This window comes from Thamnophis sirtalis, unplaced genomic scaffold (assembly GCF_051295495.1).
Source record: "Thamnophis sirtalis isolate CommonGarterSnake01/CBP01778 unplaced genomic scaffold, rThaSir2_p1.2 scaffold_5, whole genome shotgun sequence".
In the NCBI taxonomy this organism is placed as follows: Eukaryota; Metazoa; Chordata; class Lepidosauria; order Squamata; family Natricidae; genus Thamnophis; species Thamnophis sirtalis.
The window spans coordinates 62,138,944-62,157,714 of NW_028261385.1; the positions used below are offsets into that span (position 1 = coordinate 62,138,944).

Sequence of the window (18,771 nt, forward strand, 5' to 3'; positions counted from 1 at the left end):
ATATAGGCTTTCGTTATTTTGATAAGTTGATCTACACTGCCAGTTTCAGTTGTATTCATAAAGGATACATGCTAGACAAAGAATATAGGTCAGTTAAAATGTACAGCCTGATACATAAATATCAATTTCTGAATGCATTTGTTCTTTTAAGAGTCTATGCTCTTTTCATCAATAACAATAACAACAACTATTATTATTATTGTTGTTGTTGTTGTTGTTGTTATTTGTGTAAAAATTATAATATTAAAACAGCAACAAACTGGTGGGAACATAAGCCTGAAAAGTCACCAAAAATCAGATGATCAAGATCTTGTGGGATTTTCGCATACAAACGGACAAAATACTGGCTCATAATACACCAGACATCACACTGGTTAAGAAAAATAAGGTTACAATCATAGACATCGCAATACCAGGTGATAGCAGGGTCGCCGAGAAGGAACATGAAAAAATTGCGAAATACCAGGACTTAAAAATAGAAATTCAATGATTATGGCACAAACCAGCAGTGGTAATTCCAGTGGTAATCGGCACACTGGGTGCTATTCCAAAAGCACTGGAATTACATTTAAAACAGTTAAAAATTGACAAAATCACCATCATTCAAATGCAAAAAGCTGCACTGCTTGGATCTGCACGCATATTACGAAAATACGTTATGATGTCCTAGGCCCCTGGGTGGGACCCGACTAGTAATCAATGCCAAATCCAGTGAAACAACTGGTCGCTGTGATACAATTCTGTTGTTGCAATAATAATAATTAATAATAAAAATAAATTTAAAATAAAATAATTTTAAATTTATCAGACTTGAACATTCTGATTCTACACACAAACTTTTGAATATGTACCACGCTTTACATCAATGAAGTGACATCGGCCGGTTATACCTGCCAAGAAAAATAGGAGAGAGGGGGCTATTGCAAATCTATCAAACTGTAGAAGAAGAAAAATGAAATTTGAATGATTATGTGGACCAAAGTACAGAAAAATTGCTGCAGGCTGTGAAAATGGAGAACAGCATAAAAACAGAAACAAAGACAGAATGTAAGGAAAAACAACTGGATGAAAGATTGAATAGATGAAAAACCAAAGCTTTGCATGGACAGCACTTGAAAAACATTGAAGGAAAATGTGATGACAACTTGACATGGGCATGGCTTAAGATGGAAACTATCAAGAAAGAAACGGAAGGTTTAATAATGGCTGCTCAAGAACAAGCACTACAAACTAATGCCATGAAAGCGAAGATACAAAGATCTACTGACAACTCAAACTGCCTACTTTGCAATAACAAAGGCGAAACTGTTTCACATTTAATATGCGAATGGAGCAAAATTGCACAAACTGATTACAAAGCTAGACATGATCGAGTTGATAAATTAATCCACTAGTCATTATGTAAAAAATATGATTTATCTTTATCCAGAAAGTTATGGGAACATAAAGTGGAAAAAGTTATCGAAAATGAGAAGGTGAAGATTTTGTGGGACTTTCAAATACAAACGGATCCTCATTTGGAGCACAACATGGCAGATATCACAGTTGTAGAGGGTCAAAGTATACAGTTTATTGATATCGCTGTTCCAGGACATGCCAGAGTTGAAGAAAAATAACTAGAAATAACTAGAAAAAATAATGAAATATTGCGACCTGGCCATCGAAACTACACGGCTATGGATGAAGCATGTAACCCATTGTCATCGGGGCACTTGGCACCATGTCCAAGAATTTTACAAGATACATCAACAAATTGCAGCTTCCTGCAATAACACCAGCGGAACTGCAAAAAACTGTGCTACTTGGAACATCTTATATTTTAAAAAGATACTTGGTTGATACCTAGGATGCTGGTAGCAAACTGTATCAACCATTAGTACCAGTCACTAGTATTTGTAATGTATTTTTGAATGTTCAGTTGGCTGAGTTTTATGTTTAATGAATAAAGTATATAATAGGATGATTCTTATGCAGTGTTCAAGGTTATAGGTTATCTTCATAGTCCCATCTCCAAAGACAGAGCCAAGAAAAAGAAAAGGAAGTAGAAGGGAGCAATAGACATCATCTGTAGGTTCAAACAGTTGGTAAAAGTGCCAGAAGCTTATAGGAAATTGCAAGTGTCACTGTACATTGTACAGGTATATATCTATCTACATATTGATATATTTTATCTTCCAGGCATTTTAAAAGCATTAGTTTATTGGGTGTTTTAAGAGAACTTTCAATTTTAGAAAAGGTTAGAAAGGTTTTTTATTTTCTTAATTTAAGAAACAGATTATTTCATTGACCCAGGAATATATATTAGATATGTAATTGACTATTTCCATGAGAATCTTGACTGAAGGTTTGTACATTTTTAGTCTCTTGTTAATTTATCAAACCTATCAGAGGATCCTTGCTCATTGGGAGTCCTGCCTTCAGTTAATGATGGCCCAACATATTTCATTTTATTATTTTGTTATCTAAAGCTGTTTTGTTTTAAGCACCAAACAGCACTACTGATTTTTATGCAGAGTCAATAACTGATTTCAGGAAAGAGCTCTGCTTCCAAAATGATTGGAAAATAAGTTCCCTTAATTGTGACATAAGAGCAAAATTCAATTGACTGGTTCTCATCAATGTAGCAAACTCTGAATATAAATGACTTTAGTACTTCATGCTAGGTTATTCATTTCAATTATATTCATCAGGTATATGTGCAGCACTTCAAATATATACAATCTGCTACTTAACATCATTCATTCATTCAAACAATCAATCATTCATTCATTTTAGAAGTATATTTTTCACAAAACCTATTCTTGAAAAACAAATATATTTTGATTACCTCTTAGAAGTATCCTTTTCCATATAATACTGCTCAAACACGAGATGAATTAACAGTCTACACAGTGAGTGATTCCATTGAATAGAAAAGTATATTTGTGTTGAGAAGATCAATTTTGTGACTAGATCTGATTATATCTAAATTCATGTCCTGTCTTCCTAACTGGAAGCCCTTGAAGCAACTAATATCTTTTGCCTCAAAAGCAATACAGCAGATTCCAGTATGTAGCTTGCATCCAAATGTTAGACTGTCATAGTTTTAATGTCCATAATAGTCAATAAATGGTCTGAATAATTCCATTTATAAATGTATGTATAATTAAACAAATGATTTTTTCACATAAATTTACACTAGAATTTAACTTTCAGTTAACTCCTGTTTCAGACAATGGTAGGATATTTACACAATTTCTTTTAGCTAAGAGATAATTCACTCGGTTGTTGTTTTTTAGCATAAACTTACATAAACTTACACTCCAAAATTGTAATCAACAAACCTGCATTTTCTAGGTTGTATTATCGAGGTTCAATTTCAACATATCTAAACTGTAAATTTTTCAGATTTTTGCCTAATGTGGACATAATATGAAAAAGGCTGAGATTTATGGTCCCACAGTTCCTATGCAACTGAACTACTACAACAGCAGAACATAATATTACATAACAGGAGTATAATTTCCTTATCACTTTGCCTGCTATGGGTACTGATTCCATGACCTTCATCAGAGTGTCTCTGATGGCATCACTAGTGGTGAGAGGGTGAAAAGGGAGAAGTTCCAGCACACAGAGATACAAAATGGATCTCATTGAGATCCAAAGTTATGACTCTAAACATTTCCAGAACAACCTACTATAAGACATTTGTATGGGAGAGAAAAACATACACAGACATCTTTCTCTCTCTAGGTCCTGGCCTAGAAGCCAAGAGATGGTGAGTCTATATTGCCTTAGACAGATGGGGGACTTTTGGTCTCTCTCTCTCTCTCTCTCTCTCTCTCTCTCTCTCTCTCTCTCTCTCTCTCTCTCTCTCTCTCTCTCTCTCTCTCTCTCTCTCTCTCTCTCTCTCTCTCTCTCTCTCTCTCTCACACACACACACACACACACACACACACATTCTCTTCTGATACAAGAAAATATTTATAGCTCAGGGTTGAACTGTGGGGTCGTTGGTGCTCTCTGAACTTGGTGGTGTTCTTGCATTACCAAACTAGGTACCATCATCAGTTCACCAAATATGTAAGAAGTCCCTATCCTTCTTTTAAATAAAAGTATTTCTTCTAAAAAATAGGATTGTATTGACAAAACTTCCAAGGGACATGGGAGTGATATAGTGATTTTTCCATACTTAGGCCAAATAGCATTTTAAAAATGGTTGTAATTGAATATAAATATTTGCTGAGTTCTAGAAATTTTGTATGACAACATCTACAGTGAGTTTGCCTGTGCCAAGTTGCTGGATTGTCTATTTTAACTGATGTGAATTTTCACTTTTACTTTAGTTCAGATATATGTTGGGAATTGAATAAGTACAAGTTGTATGAGTAGATAAGAACCTTTTACAAAACAATGTTGAATTTTTTTTAAATTGGAAGCATTTATGACCAAATATGAAAATATTTGGAATCTATAGTTAATATTTAAATTATACTCCATTGTCTTGAAATAATTACAGATGGGTTGAAATTGTTAATAAAACTATGAAACAGAAAGTAAGTTTAATACCAGTCCAATACAATATTTCAAATATACTATTTTATTTGTAGCAATTCGAATCACTGTACATATTTATACTTCAGAAAACAAATTATAATTAGCTGGTTAATATTCATGGGCATTATTTCTACTGTAACTTTATACCTAAATTTTTATTGAGTTTTAACAAAGTATTATTCTTAGCATCTATCCAATAAGAACATCAAAGTAGAAGTATAAAGTCATATTTACAATAAACTATGCTTGCCATTCTAAAGTGTCTTAGTTATTTTTAACTTTCATAGCACCTCTTGAAGTGACATTTTCATTTGATGTGGGAAATGGGCCTAATGAAATCACAGTGCAGTCACCTATTCCCTTAAATGACAACCAGTGGCACTATGTGAAGGCTGAAAGAAACATCAAAGAGGCGTCTCTGCAAGTAGACCAGCTTCCTCAAAGGACTTATTCAGCTCCATCTGATGGACATATCCGTTTGCAGCTCAACAGCCAACTCTTTGTTGGTAAGTCTACCTTTACAGAATGATTTTATGTGTTTACATGGATACAATCCATAGCTATTGACTTTTTAAAGGGAAAAAAATAGATTAATGTGTTTTAGGCCATATAAAGCAACTTACATAGTGCCTGCAAATATGTCATAATTGAAAGTGGTTTCTATTTTAAGATGAAATGAATGGAATGGAAAGTAGCTCTATATACAGGTGAAATGTCAACTATACTTCATTGATTTAATTCATATTTTAGTAGCTATATGGAAATATGCCATTCCAAAACAGTAGAGGTTTAATAAAGGAGAATATTTGTAGCTCGGGGTTGACATGAAGATCCTTGGTGCCTTTTATTTATTTATTTATTTATTTATTTATTTATTTATTTATTTATTTATTTATTTATTTATTTATTTATTTATTAGTTTGCCAAACATATACAAGATAGCAGATATAAGTATGAACATGGACATGAACAAAGGAAATGAATCAGTGGTGGGATTCAGCCAGTTCGCACCTATTCGGGAGAACCGGTTGGTAACTTTCTAAGCAGTTCGGAGAACCGGTTGTTGGAAGAAATCTTTTGGTTTTTTTCCCACTTTACAGGGCTAATCCTGTAAGGAAGGCAGGAAGGAAACATTCTGGTGTTGTTTCTAGCCTAACCTTTATTGCCCTACTTACAGAAACTGCCTCTCCAGTTAACCTTATTACCATTGCAACAACTAAGGCAAAGTGCTCATCAACCTGAGTAACATTGACTTGGCCACACCCACATGATCACATGACCACTGAGCCCCGCCTACCCATCTGGTCATTAAGGCAGAGAACTGGTTGGTAAATTATTTGAATCCCACCACTGAAATGAATACAAATAAATGGGGACAGTAGGACAGGGACGATAGGCACACTGGTGCGCTTATGCACGCCTCCTTCACAGACCTCTTAGGAATGGGGTGAGGTCCACAGTAGACAGTTTAAGGTTGAAGCTGTGAGGGTTTGAGGATGTAACAACAGAGTTGACCATTCTGTTGCTGAAGTCATATTTTCTGCAATCGAGTTTGGAGCAGTTTACTTTGAGTTTGTATTGATTGTTTACCTGTGTATTATTGTGGTTGAAGCTGAAGTAGTCATTGACAGGTAGGACGTTGTAGCAGACAATTTTTTGTACTATGCTTAGGTCTGACCCCAGATGGCACAGTTCCAGATTGTCCAAGCCCAAAATTTCAAACCTAGTGGCATAAGGGATTCTATTGCAGAAGAGTGGAGTACTCTTCTCATGAAATGCCTCTGGATCCACTCAATCATATTAATGTCTGATATACAATGTGGATTCCAGGCAGACAATCTCTTTTCAAGAATTGGTCTGGCAAAGGTTTTGTATGCCATAGTTAGCAGTACTATGTTACTGGAGAAAAAGCTTTGCAAAAGTAGGTTAACAACTCTTAATGTCTTTTTGGCAATGCTGTTACAGTGAATTCTGGGGCTTAGGCCATTTGAGGTGATTACTCCTAGGTCCTTGACAGAGTGAGGGTCATCCACGAGGTAGATGTATTTAGTGTTCTGATTTATTTTGTTTGCCAATTTGTAAGACAGAGCATTTTTTAACTGAGATTTAAAGTTGCCAAATGTGTGACAATTCTGACACATAGTCGAGGTCACTTTGTAGGGCAGCATCATTGTCGGTGGGGTTCTGAGCTTGCTTGTTTTGTTTTGTTTTGCATACATTTCATTATTCAAAATGATGGCTTTACCTCGTTTGGGTAATGAAATGTCTGCAAAAAAACAAGCAAACTCACAGAGCACCAAGGACCCCTCATTTCAACCCTGAACTACTAATATTCTTCTTTATTACAGAAATCTGACCTAGCTGAGGGTTTGGAAGTAGACAAGGTACTACTGCCTGTTCAGGCAAAAATGACTCCAAATGAAAACCACAAGAGTCTTTTTCCCTGAAAATGAGACTTTATTTTGTAACCAATGTATAAGGAAATAACTATAAAATGATTTTATGATGACACCCATTGTGTGCAAAATGTATCAGCCAAACTAATGGTATTAATGCTGTAAGGAATAAATACACAATGTAAAGTAACACAAACTTTTATTAACCAAACAGAGAAAATTCCCTTTATGATAGAATGCATTATTTGGTCCAAGATCTTTAGTACCTACATCTGACAATAAAAAGGCAGCTTTTTGATAGGTACTTCTTGCTTTTAACAGAAGGTCCTGCTCTTTTGTCACATTCTCTACTGTTTGGAAAGAATTGAAATATTAGTATGTTGCCATTAGTTTGTTGTCTCCAATATCTTCAAATATCTATGGAATTATTCTTTGAGAAGCTTGATGATGGTGAGGCAGAAAAGAAAAGCCTTCGTTGTAGATTATAAAAGCTCTGTGCTTATACAGATAGGGCTTCATGGGTCATAAAATACACCTTGAATTGGGAACTGTTAACCAATGAAAATGTAAGAAACTTACACACCTATAATCAGCTTTAATTCATATTTTGCTGCAGCATTTTGAGTTAGATCAGTGGTTCCCAACCTTTTTGGGGGCATCTCCCATCTAAGCATCTCTAAAATCCTGATGCCCCTCCCCTTTAACATATAATTCTTATTTTATTCAAAAAGTGAACTCTACTTACATTTAGGAAGCTTAAAAGGCCATTAACTTGCTTTAAGCAAGGTTCAAGTTGCCCCCATTAAAAATCAAATCCCCCCCTCCTTGGTGTGTGGTCTTCACGTTTGGAATCACTGGGTTAGATGAAACTGCTAAATATATTTCAGGAACAAACCCAAATCTTTAGGAATTGTACATTTGCTTTATTTGCATAAGGAAAATTGACAATGCACCAGAGGGTGCCTTTGCATTTAGAACTAAACTTTAAAATGTACCAAAGATGCAAACTTGAATCATGGAAGGTAAAGTTATCATCCAAAAGAGTTGAATATCCATTTTCTGAAATCCCTTTTAATTTTAAAGAATACTTTTGCCTTTGGATTAATCTTCTATTTTTATTTTTGTCTTTGAACACTTGCTAACAGTACAAAAATACCCTTGTCTGTCAATTTGGGTTGGTGAGATCTTTGGCGCATAATTTATGGATTTCTTAAAGAATGAGAGACACACAAGTGCAATAAAGAAGCAAGTTTGCAAGTTCTTAACAACTACCCATCTGTCAATATAACTCTCACCTTTCATTGTGAGAACAGAAATAATTGATCACACAAACAGCAGGAAAACCATACATTCAAAAATCTGGGCCATCAACAGATCAGATTAGTGGAGGTACATATGACCTACTACCCAATCAGGACACACATAGCAAGGAAGTGAAATCAAAATAAAAGCAATACCATTTCTAGCCACCAATCAATTGATGCTTTTCAAAAAATCTCCAATCCTCTCTAACTTAAAAACTTAAAACTATAAATATTCCAAGCCAATTATGGATGGGAGGGCGATTTGGCTGCCTCATCACCCCATTGATTGCCAGGGTTGATTCGGCTGATCTGGCTGCTAGGCGGGTGTCCCCTTCCTCCCTCACCACTCCATGTGCCTCCCTCCCGAAGCTGCGCGCTCGGTGGAAGAGGACAAACATTCCAGATAGAAGGAGTGTACCGATCTTTGGTCAAGGGTATACGATAGCTAGAACCTCCAAAACAAGCTCAAAGTCCAAGGCAATTATCATTTTTAACTGTTGTGCTGTGAAAGCCTGACTCCAATATAGGGTTAAGACTCTCTAGAAAAACCGATTAATATTCAGTATTGAGCTCCCAAAGTCCAATATACCCTCTCTGACTATGATGTAGAAGGACTTGTTAACCCACAGAAATGAGTATTAAGTAAGTGAACTGGGTTTCTCAGTGTAGTACCAAGTAGAAAATTGCAAACTATATTGGTGTTGTTATTAGAGTGTGAAGCTTTCATCACACTGAAAGCTTTAAGAAAAGAAGTGTTTTGTCACAATAAAAAAAAATGAAAGCAGAGAAAATAAGAAGAAAGTCAATGTTCCAAGCCTAGGGCAAGCATTTTTTTCTCCCACATCAAAGATTCTGCTATCATTTGAAGGGCATGTCAAGACCCCTTTCTGGCAAGATTACCTAATACATACCTTATACCCTTTTGCTATACATGCCATTTTTTTTACCAAGATCCAGCTATCAGATTGTTATTGGGAAGAATTGAAGGGAAAGTCAGTATAATCTTAACTTGAAAAGATACCTTGACTCTTTTAAATATTTGTATTTTATTTTATTTATTTTTTATTCCCTATTACTGGGATCCTGTAAAGTATTATTGGAGGCATTTTTTTTCAATTGGGTATTCCAGCCAGACTGTTTTCAATATATATGAGAACACAAAGTTCAGTTTTTCATAGGAATCATTCCCTTCAATCAGCCTGATGATCTGTTTGCTTAACCATAGTATTAATCTAACTTTGAAACAAATTAGGTGTATGTTTAGAAGGGGAGAGCAAATCATGTAATATCACTTTCAGCGAGCTGATTTCTCATTTTTGGGAATACACAAATTGGGGTTGCAAACAGAACCATTCAAAAGCATAATCCACTCCAGAGATAACAATCTCTTTCCTAGGGATCATGATCCTGACAGGTACATAACTCTATTTCCCACTTTCCCATTGAAAGAAAGGAGCATACACAAAATAAATGTTTAGAGAAAGAGAGATGTTTTGACTGCTTGGCAAATAGGAAGTATTTATCTGTTGCTGCCTATCTATTCAAAATGAAAAAGTGGGAAATAATTGAAAAGATGGGCAAGGAAAATAGTATAACTTCCTGCAAAATTGAATTGAAAATCTGAATTTTAATTAAGTTCACTTGCACAGGGTGGCAGAAATAGTCACCTTGTTCTTCAGTGTTTCTGTCAGGCCTCACTTGGAGTATTGTGCTCTGTTATGCATACCACGTAACAGGAAGGGCATTGGTAAACTGAAGCAAGTTGAGAGAAGGGCTACCAAGATGCTGAAACTCTTGCAAGGAACAGTTAAAAGACCTACTGTAGATATTTTGGTTTTCAGAAAAGAAGGTTGAATGAGGGAGGAGGGATGAGAGCTGTCTTCAAATCTCTGAAGGGCTGTTATGTTGTAGATACTTCAGATTTATTCTCAATAACTCCAGAAGGTGAGACTAGAAGTAATGGGATGAAACTTCAAAAATGTAGATATAGATAAAACATTATGAAGACCTTTTTGACAGTAAGAGCTGTCAATCAATGGGATAGGTTATTGCATGAGGTGGTTTCTTCCCCTTTCCTTAAGTTTTTGAAACAGGATAGTCATCTATCAAGGATGATATAGAGAACGGATTTGGATCTGATGATTTCTTAGATCTCTTCCAACTTTATGATGCAAAGAATAAAGGGGTAAAGACTGGAATAGGTCTATTGTTGAGTTAGGGAATGGCTTTTGCCTTTCCTACATACTTATGCATGATATAGGACAGCTATACATAGAGGTGGATCTTCCACATTGTTTATCATAAACAGACATGGCAAAAACAAAACTCTAGAAATACATATTCTTCTGTTTGAATATGCATGTAATTGTTCTGTTTTCAGCCCTAGAGTAAAAGTGCTTGGAAGAAAGATAAATGGCAAGAGGTAAAAATATATTGGAAGTATGATGGATACATGATTTGGAATGCAGATTGTACTTGCTGGCTATACTATGATCTTCAGTGAGAATGTTGTATCTGTGTTTGATGACTGATAAAACAGTCAGGAAAATAGCAAAATAAATAAATAGATGTAGAAGGAAAACCAGACAATAAGTTTATGAGGAAAACTATCTTTGTTTTGTAAGTTAGAAATGTTTACTATATTTTGTATTTTTTTTACTGTTTCAACCGCTAAGTCACTGAAATGTAGCAGAAACTTTCAAAGACCCCTGAGAACATCATTCTTTGGAAAAGTTTAGGAACTTGTACCTAGAAGACTACTTTCCCCAAAAATAAGACTCAACTGGAAAATAATGATGTTTGTAATATAAGCCCTACCCCAAATAAGCCCCAGTTAAGATTGTAAGCCAGACAGTTGCATTTAGTACTATTTTCCCTGAAAATAAGACCTAACTGGAAAATAAGCCATAATATATCTTTTGGAGCAAAAATTAATATAAGACCCAGTCTTATTTTTGGGAAAACACGGCATTGGACCAATGCTGTAAGCAGTTCTGTTTGCATCTACTCAAATCCTCATTTTTATGATTTTGTATAGTGTTACCATAATGAAATAGACAAGTCTGGTTTATTCCGAAATATTACTTTTAATGTCTTGACTGATTACTATTGAGGCTAAGCCTAATTTAGCAACATCATACATAAAGTAATTTGGGAATATGTTTAATCATAATCAAATCAAAAGGAAAAGAGCTTTTGTGCTTATGGTGTCCTCTGAAAACAGCTGGGTATATATCTCTGTGTGCCCTTAATTAGAGAAATAACTATTACTATAAGAATGTGATTTTGATAATAAGAACATCTGGATATTAAATGGATTATTTTGGGTGATATTCAACTTTGCGTTTTAATGTGATTTTTTTATAACTCCAGTATTGAGAAATAAGTCTAGTTTTCTTTTATAGGCCAAACTGCTATCAAGACAATGCTTTATGCATGTTTTTTCCTTAAATTTTAGTATTTTTGGTAACTTTTCAAACCTTAATTCATTTTTTTTAATTTCACTAAAGTTTCTTGCCTATGAGAGAAGAGTGGTAGTAATACTGCACTGGAATGTAAATTTATTAAGTAATAACACAAAATGAATACAGTGCAGTCTCTACATGGGCATAAGGCTTGCATCAATGTATAATGGAAAAGTAATCAAAATATTATGTAATAATTACAACTGCAAATATTTGTGGATGAATTAATTATTTGTAACTGAATGGAAGAAAAGATTGTTATTCACCAGGTACATACCTTGTTCGTGTACATTTGAAACAGCTTTTTTTTTCTTTAAAAAAAAAAGAAATCAATAATTTCCTGTTGCTAATCTTTCTCCAATCCTAGAGGACTGTTTGGGGTTCAATAGTTAGCTTCCAGTAACTAAAATTAATAATTAATTTTTTCTGATCTTGACAACTAGGTAGAAGGATCTCTTTGCTTATTTATTTATTGTCTTACCTTCCACCTCTTGTAGACAGTTTTTTGAAACTGGATTTTGAAACTGCCGTTTCCTGGAAGAACCAGAATAGTATAAATATTTATTTTCTTAAAGCTTGTGAGAGCATAAAAGTGATGTAAAGCAAGCAGGAGCTATAATAAACTTTAAGGTGAATGTGTCAATATAATTAATTTCTCATGTGTGAATCATGGGTCTAAAATGCTTGTGCAAATTTCTGCATAGTCAAAATATATTTCCTAGGTTTTTTTTTTCCACTGCACCGTTTACTATTTATCATGTTTATAAAAAGTAAGATTGGAAAGCCGTCTGGGTGAACTTGGGCTACTCATTCTCTCTTAGCTCAACTCATCTGATAGGGTTGTTGTTGTGGGGAAAATTGGTGGAGGAAGGAGTGTTAAATATGTTTCACCTTGAGTTATTTATAAAAAGAATAAAGGCAGGTTAAAAATCTAAAAAATGAAGGTGATGTCAAGGTAATTTTCCTGAGAAAATTTGGTCGAAACTTTTAATACAGTTATTCCTTTTTGCTGTCATCAGTAATATTGTAGCATCATTTTTTTCACTCCTTTCTAATTTATTTTGTATTACCAATTCTTAGGTAAACAATATTGATTATTTGCATTTGCATTTTCAATTCCATTTTCCTTTTATATATGCTTAATTGTTTCATTGGTAGGTTTTTTTTTACATGGAATAAAAATGTTTATTTATTTTTTGATACTTTCCATAAAATACTGAATATGTCACTGATTTGTATTACTTATATTTTGAGAATGTCCCAAGGGACTGGTGGAATTTTGTGAAACTGATTTCTGGAAAATATAGGAAGGTCAGGAAAGAATAGTAAGACTCAAGCTTGCATTGAATGAACATAGATACCATTAAATAAAGCCCATTGTAATCTTTTATTTTGAGAAATATTATTTGTTTCCTTCTATGCCATTTTCTTAATGTTTTGTTGAGGGGAAAAAGTGTCTCAGTGGCTTAATCAGCTCCAGCAGTTCAAATCCAAGCACTGTGTAGCAGGGTGAGCTTCTGTTAGTCACCTCAGCTTCTATGCACGTCACAATTTGGAAGAATGTTCTATGCAAGTAGATAGATAGGTACCACTTTGGTAGGGAAATGAGCTGGTGTTTTTGAAAGAAGTCAGATTCCTGACAGCTCTGGTTCCCGGTTGACCTGCCTGTTTGTGGGGCAGTTCCAGGAAGGGAGGAGGCCCTGGGTGCAGGAAAAGCCACTTGTCTTTCTCTCTGATGCAAAGTTAGCTCGCCCTCCTGAAGGAGGAAGTATGCAAGTGTGTCCTGTGGTACAGTACATTTGGCAAGCAAAATTACTATTATGCAATAGCATTGTGGTCTCTTGACTACTGTAAACATGCAATATGATAATAATAACAATAACAATAATTTATATTGCAATATCGGGTGGTGCACGAATTAAAGAGAAACAGCTAGAAAAAATAATGAAATATCATGATTTGCAAATTGAAGTTGAGTATTGTGGAGGAAGAAATCAAGGGTTGTACTAATAGTAAATTGGGCCCTTGGAGCAATGCCCAGAACTGCGATGGCAGTGGCACAGTGGTTAGAATGCAGTATTGGAAGTTAATTCTGCTGATTTCTAGGGCTTTGATCCTTACTGGCTCAAAGTTGAGTCAGCTTCCATCCTTCCGAGGTTGGTAAAATAAGGATCCAGATTGTTGGAAGCAATATTCTGACCAGAGGTGGTATTCAGCAGATTCTGACCAGTTCTGGAGAACCAGAAGGGGAAATTTTGAGTAGAACCGGAGAACCAGTAAATATCACCTCTGACTGGCTCCACGCCAATCTATTCTCTGCCTCCCGAGTCCCAGGTGATCGGGAGGAAATGGGGATTTTGCAGTATCATTCCCCTGGAATAGGGAGAGAATGGTGATTTTACAGTATCCTTTTTCTGCCATGCCCACCAAGCCATGCCACACCCACTAAGCCATGTCCACAGAGCTGGTAGTAAAAAATAATTGAATCCTATCACTGATGCCAACTCTGAAAACCATTTAGAGAGGGATGTAAAGTAATGTGAAGCAGTATATTAGTCTAAGTGCTTTTACTAGCGGAGAAATACCCAAAGGGCTACCCAGATACATGGAAATTTTGAGTCTATTAGACTTGAATATTTTGACTGCAAAAAAACAAACAAACAAAAAACCCTTACACAGAAGTGACTTTATACTCAGATGTTACCTTAGGTCCTTGATTAGGACTTAAACAGTTAAGTTTTTACCAATCATAGACTGTGAATCGAATTGAAGATTAAATCTTAACTAATAATAACAATGCTTTTATCAATTCAGATGTGTGATCATTTATTTTTTTATCAAAATGTTAACATATAAAGACTATTGTCAAAAATACAGAACAGCCATAGCTAAAATGTTGTTGTTTTTTGTTGCTATATTTTCCATTATCCTGGTATAATGTAAATATTTGTTTTATCTTTCTGCCTGCTGCTATATAAGAATCTTCCTTGTCATAAATAACATGTAATTATTTATAAGAGTTGTGAGTTATGAAGATTTCCAGATTTTTTTACATGAAAAGATATTGTGGTTCTTAAACTTTACATATATTTATACTTATTGCAGGTGGGACAGCATCAAGACAGAAAGGATTTTTGGGATGCATTCGTTTTTTACAATTAAATGGCAGAGCTCTTGATTTGGAAGAAAGAGCCAAAGTAACCCCTGGTGTAAAGCCAGGTTGTCCTGGACATTGTAGCAGCTATGGTAACCTATGTTACAATGGAGGAAAATGCAAAGAGAAATATAATGGATTCTCTTGTGATTGCACTTTTTCTGCATACACAGGGCCATTCTGTAAGAAAGGCAAGCATAAATTGTAAATTTATTTTATATACAATAGCAAAGGAAAACATTGTTTATGTGTTACATTTTTTTAAAAGATACTTTAAAAATCCATTTGGGATTATACAGTTCTATCTCTCTGACATCATATTTGGAATTCCAGATGTTGACAACATTTTTCCCCTTCATTGACAGGCTCTAGTAGTGGTTTTTACCAATGTCCCAAAGGTGCTTTTTCAAGAGGCAACTGGACTTTCTGGTTTTTCTTTGAAGACTGGAAGGTGATTCCCCACCATCCAATCTGAGCTGAAGAAGCTTCTTGGATGAGAAGCAAAACGTCTTCAAAGAAAAACCAGGAAGTCCAGTTGCCTCTTGAAAAAGCACCTTTTGGACAACTATGGCCTGGATGACTGAGAATCTCCATAGACATTTTACCAATGTGTCTAGGTCCAAAACTGTCCTGCTTTCTAAAATGCTGCCAAATTAATATGTAGTTTATGTGTTTATGTTTTTATTAAGTAATATATAATTGCTTAAAGAATACTGGGAGTAGATAAAGAATACAAACACTATCTTCCCCATTTTTGTCCTAACATTACACCACCAATCAAGAGGCAAACAATACCTCAATCAAAGAACTACCAACTGACACAGAACAGAATGGAATAACAGAGTTGGAAGGGATGCAGTGCGCAAAATTTTTTAGGAATGCGGTGTGAATGGTATGTCTGATTGATGACTGTACCCACTTTTTTAACTTCATTACTGTTGTATTTTTTGTGTTTTAATTGACCTATGTGGGGAATGCATGGATGAGTGGCTGTATTTGTGTGAGAGGATGACTGATTCGAAGAGCCTGTCGGGAAACGCGGGGGCCATAAAGGTGGGTGGAGGGTCTACGGACAAGGGAGTGGGCCGGAGCATTACGGTCTTAACAGGGAGGGGCAGATATAGTGGGGACTTTAGGGCTGGCCATTACCGGGGAAGGAGGGCTCGCTACGTTACAGAGATCCCTCCTTCCAGCCCTATGAGTCCCACTCCAAGGCCAGATGGCGCGAGTAATCAGGACCCTGGTCTCAGGCTGCTGTCGCTAAATGCCAGGTGTGTAGTTCACAAGGCTCCCCTCGTCCAGGACCTAATTTTAGACAAGAGGGCAGACCTGGCATGTATTACTGAAACCTGGCTGGGCCCGGAGGGAGAAGTCCCCCTCGTAGAGATGTGCCCAGAGGGCTTTCAGGTGCTTCATCAGCCGCGATCCCAGAAAAGGGGTGGGGGTGTGGCTATTGTTATCCAAGAGTCTCTAGTACCTCGTAGGATCCCTGCTCCGGAGCTTGTCGGGTGTGAGTCCCTGCTGGTGAAGTTGGACCTCAAGGGTCAAGTGGGCTTGCTGTTAACGTACCTGCCTCCCAACAGTGTTGCAGCAGCCCTCCCCTCGCTCCTCGAGTCAGTAGCCGAGCTGGCAATTGAGTTTCCCAGGCTTATGGTTCTGGGGGATTTCAATTTGCCTTCGCTCGGTGAACACTCTGATGGAGCGCAGGAGTTTATGGCTTCCATGACAGCCATGGGCTTGACCCAAGTAATTCGGGGCCCAACTCACTTGGCGGGTCACATGCTCAACCTCGTATTTCTCTCGGAGCAGTGGAGTTGTGTTCTTGGTTTGAGGGGTAGCGAGATCTTACCCCTGTCATGGTCGGACCACTACCTACTGAGGCTTGACTTTCGGAGACCAAACCCCCACTGTAGGGAGGAGGAACCAATTAGGTGGTTCCACCCCAGGCGACTTATGGACCCTTTGGGCTTTTAGACGGAGCTTGGCGTTGTTCCTGATACCCTCGCCCGCAGTCCGGCGGAGACTCTGGTTGCTGCTTAGAATTCAGCAGCGGCAGGGGCTCTTAACCGGATTGCGCCTTTACGGCCGATCTGAGGCAGTGGATCCAGGAGGGCTCCTTGGTTTACTGAGGAACTCCGGGAGATGAAGCGCTGAAAGAGACGCCTAGAGCAACGATGGAGATCCAGTAAGTCTGAGTCAGACCGAGCGCTTTTAACATCTAGCATCAGAGCCTACCTTCGGGCAATTAGGACGACCAAAAGAACACACATTGCCTCTCTGATTGCTTCCGCTGAGTCGCACCCAGCCGCCTTGTTCAGGATAACCCGTTCCCTCCTAAATAGGAGGGATACGAGCGATCCTTTGCAAGGCAGAGCTGAGGATTACGTCCAATTCCTCGCGGATAAAGTTGCTCGGCTTCGGACGGACCTGGACTCCAATTGCGCAGAGCCAGCCGAGGCACCAGGGGAGAATCTGGCAGGACATCACTGGATTGATTTTTAAGCTGTTATCCCTGAGGACGTGGACAAGGCCATGGGAGCTGTAAGTGCCTCCACATGTGTACTGGACCCGTGACCCTCCTGGCTGGTCGCTAACAGCAGGGAGGTGACATGGGGCTGGATCCAGGCGGTTGTTACCACCTCCCTTTGGGAGGGGTTCTTTCCCCCCGCTCTAAAGGCGGTGGTGGTGAGACCCCTTCTGAAGAAGCCATCTTTGGATCCAGCCGTCTTAAACAACTATTGTCCAGTCTCCAACCTCCCCTTTGTGGGGAAGGTTGTTGAGAAGGTGGTAGCCTTTCAGCTCCAGCGATCCTTGGAGGAAACCGATTATCTAGATCCCTTCCAGTCAGGATTTAGGCCTGGCTACAGCACGGAAACCACTTTGGTCGCATTGATCGATGATCTCTGGAGAGCCAGGGATGGAGGTTATGCCTCCGTCCTAGTGCTCCTTGACCTCTCAGTGGCTTTCGATACCATCGACCATGATATCCTTCTGCGACGACTGCGAGAGGTGGGGGTGGGAGGCACTGTTCTACGGTGGTTCTCCTCTTACCTCTCGGACAGGTCGCAGTCGGTGTTGGTCGGAGGGCAGAGATCAACCCCTAGGCCCCTGAATTATGGGGTGCTGCAGGGTTTGGTCCTGTCCCCCCTCCTGTTTAATATCTACATGAAGCCGCTGGGTGAGATCATTCGACGGCACGGGATAAAATACCATCAGTATGCGGAAGATACGCAGCTGTATCGGTCCATCCCGTGCCAACTCAGTGAAGCGGTGGACATGATGTGCCAGTGCCTCGAGGCTGTTAGGGACTGGATGGGGGTTAACAAGCTTGTACTCAATCCAGATAAGACCGAGTGGCTGGTGTGTTTCCCTCCTACTAATTGGCCAAGTGTTCCATCTCTCAGGCTGGGGGGTCAAACAGTACGCCCCTCAGACAGGGTTCGCAATTTGGGAGTCCTCCTGGACCCACAGCTGACTTTTGAACACCACTTGTCGGCTGTGACCAGGGGGGCATTTGCCCAGGTTCGCCTGGTGCACCAGTTGTGTTCCTACCTGAACCGGGAGGCCCTCACAACAGTCACTCGTGCCCTTGTGACCTCTAGACTGGACTACTGCAATGTGCTCTACATGGGGCAGCCCTTGAAGAGCATTCGGAGACTCCAGCTTGTCCACAATGCAGCCGCGCGAGCGATCGTGGGTGCACCTCGGTTCACACACATAACACCTATCCTCCGCGAGCTGCACTGGCTGCCTATTGGTCTCCGGATACGTTTCAAGGCGCTAGTCATCACTTATAAAGCCCTTCATGGTATTGGACCTGGGTACTTGAGAGACCGCCTGCTGCCAATTACCTCCTCTAGACCGATTAGATCCCACAGATTAGGCCTCCTCCGAACTCCATCTGCCGGCCAGTGTCG

The 18,771-nt window shown here is 38.2% G+C and overlaps 1 protein-coding gene across 1 annotated transcript in view; it reads left to right on the plus strand.

The window, feature by feature from the left end:
- CNTNAP4 (contactin associated protein family member 4) overlaps window positions 1-18,771 on the plus strand; it is a 294,703-nt gene that overhangs the window by 256,955 nt on the left and 18,977 nt on the right. Inside the window, exons 17-18 of the mRNA XM_087715908.1 lie at window positions 4,824-5,042; window positions 14,806-15,045. Coding sequence (XP_087572034.1) covers window positions 4,824-5,042; window positions 14,806-15,045 — 459 coding nt within the window. The remainder of the gene's footprint in view (window positions 1-4,823; window positions 5,043-14,805; window positions 15,046-18,771) is intronic.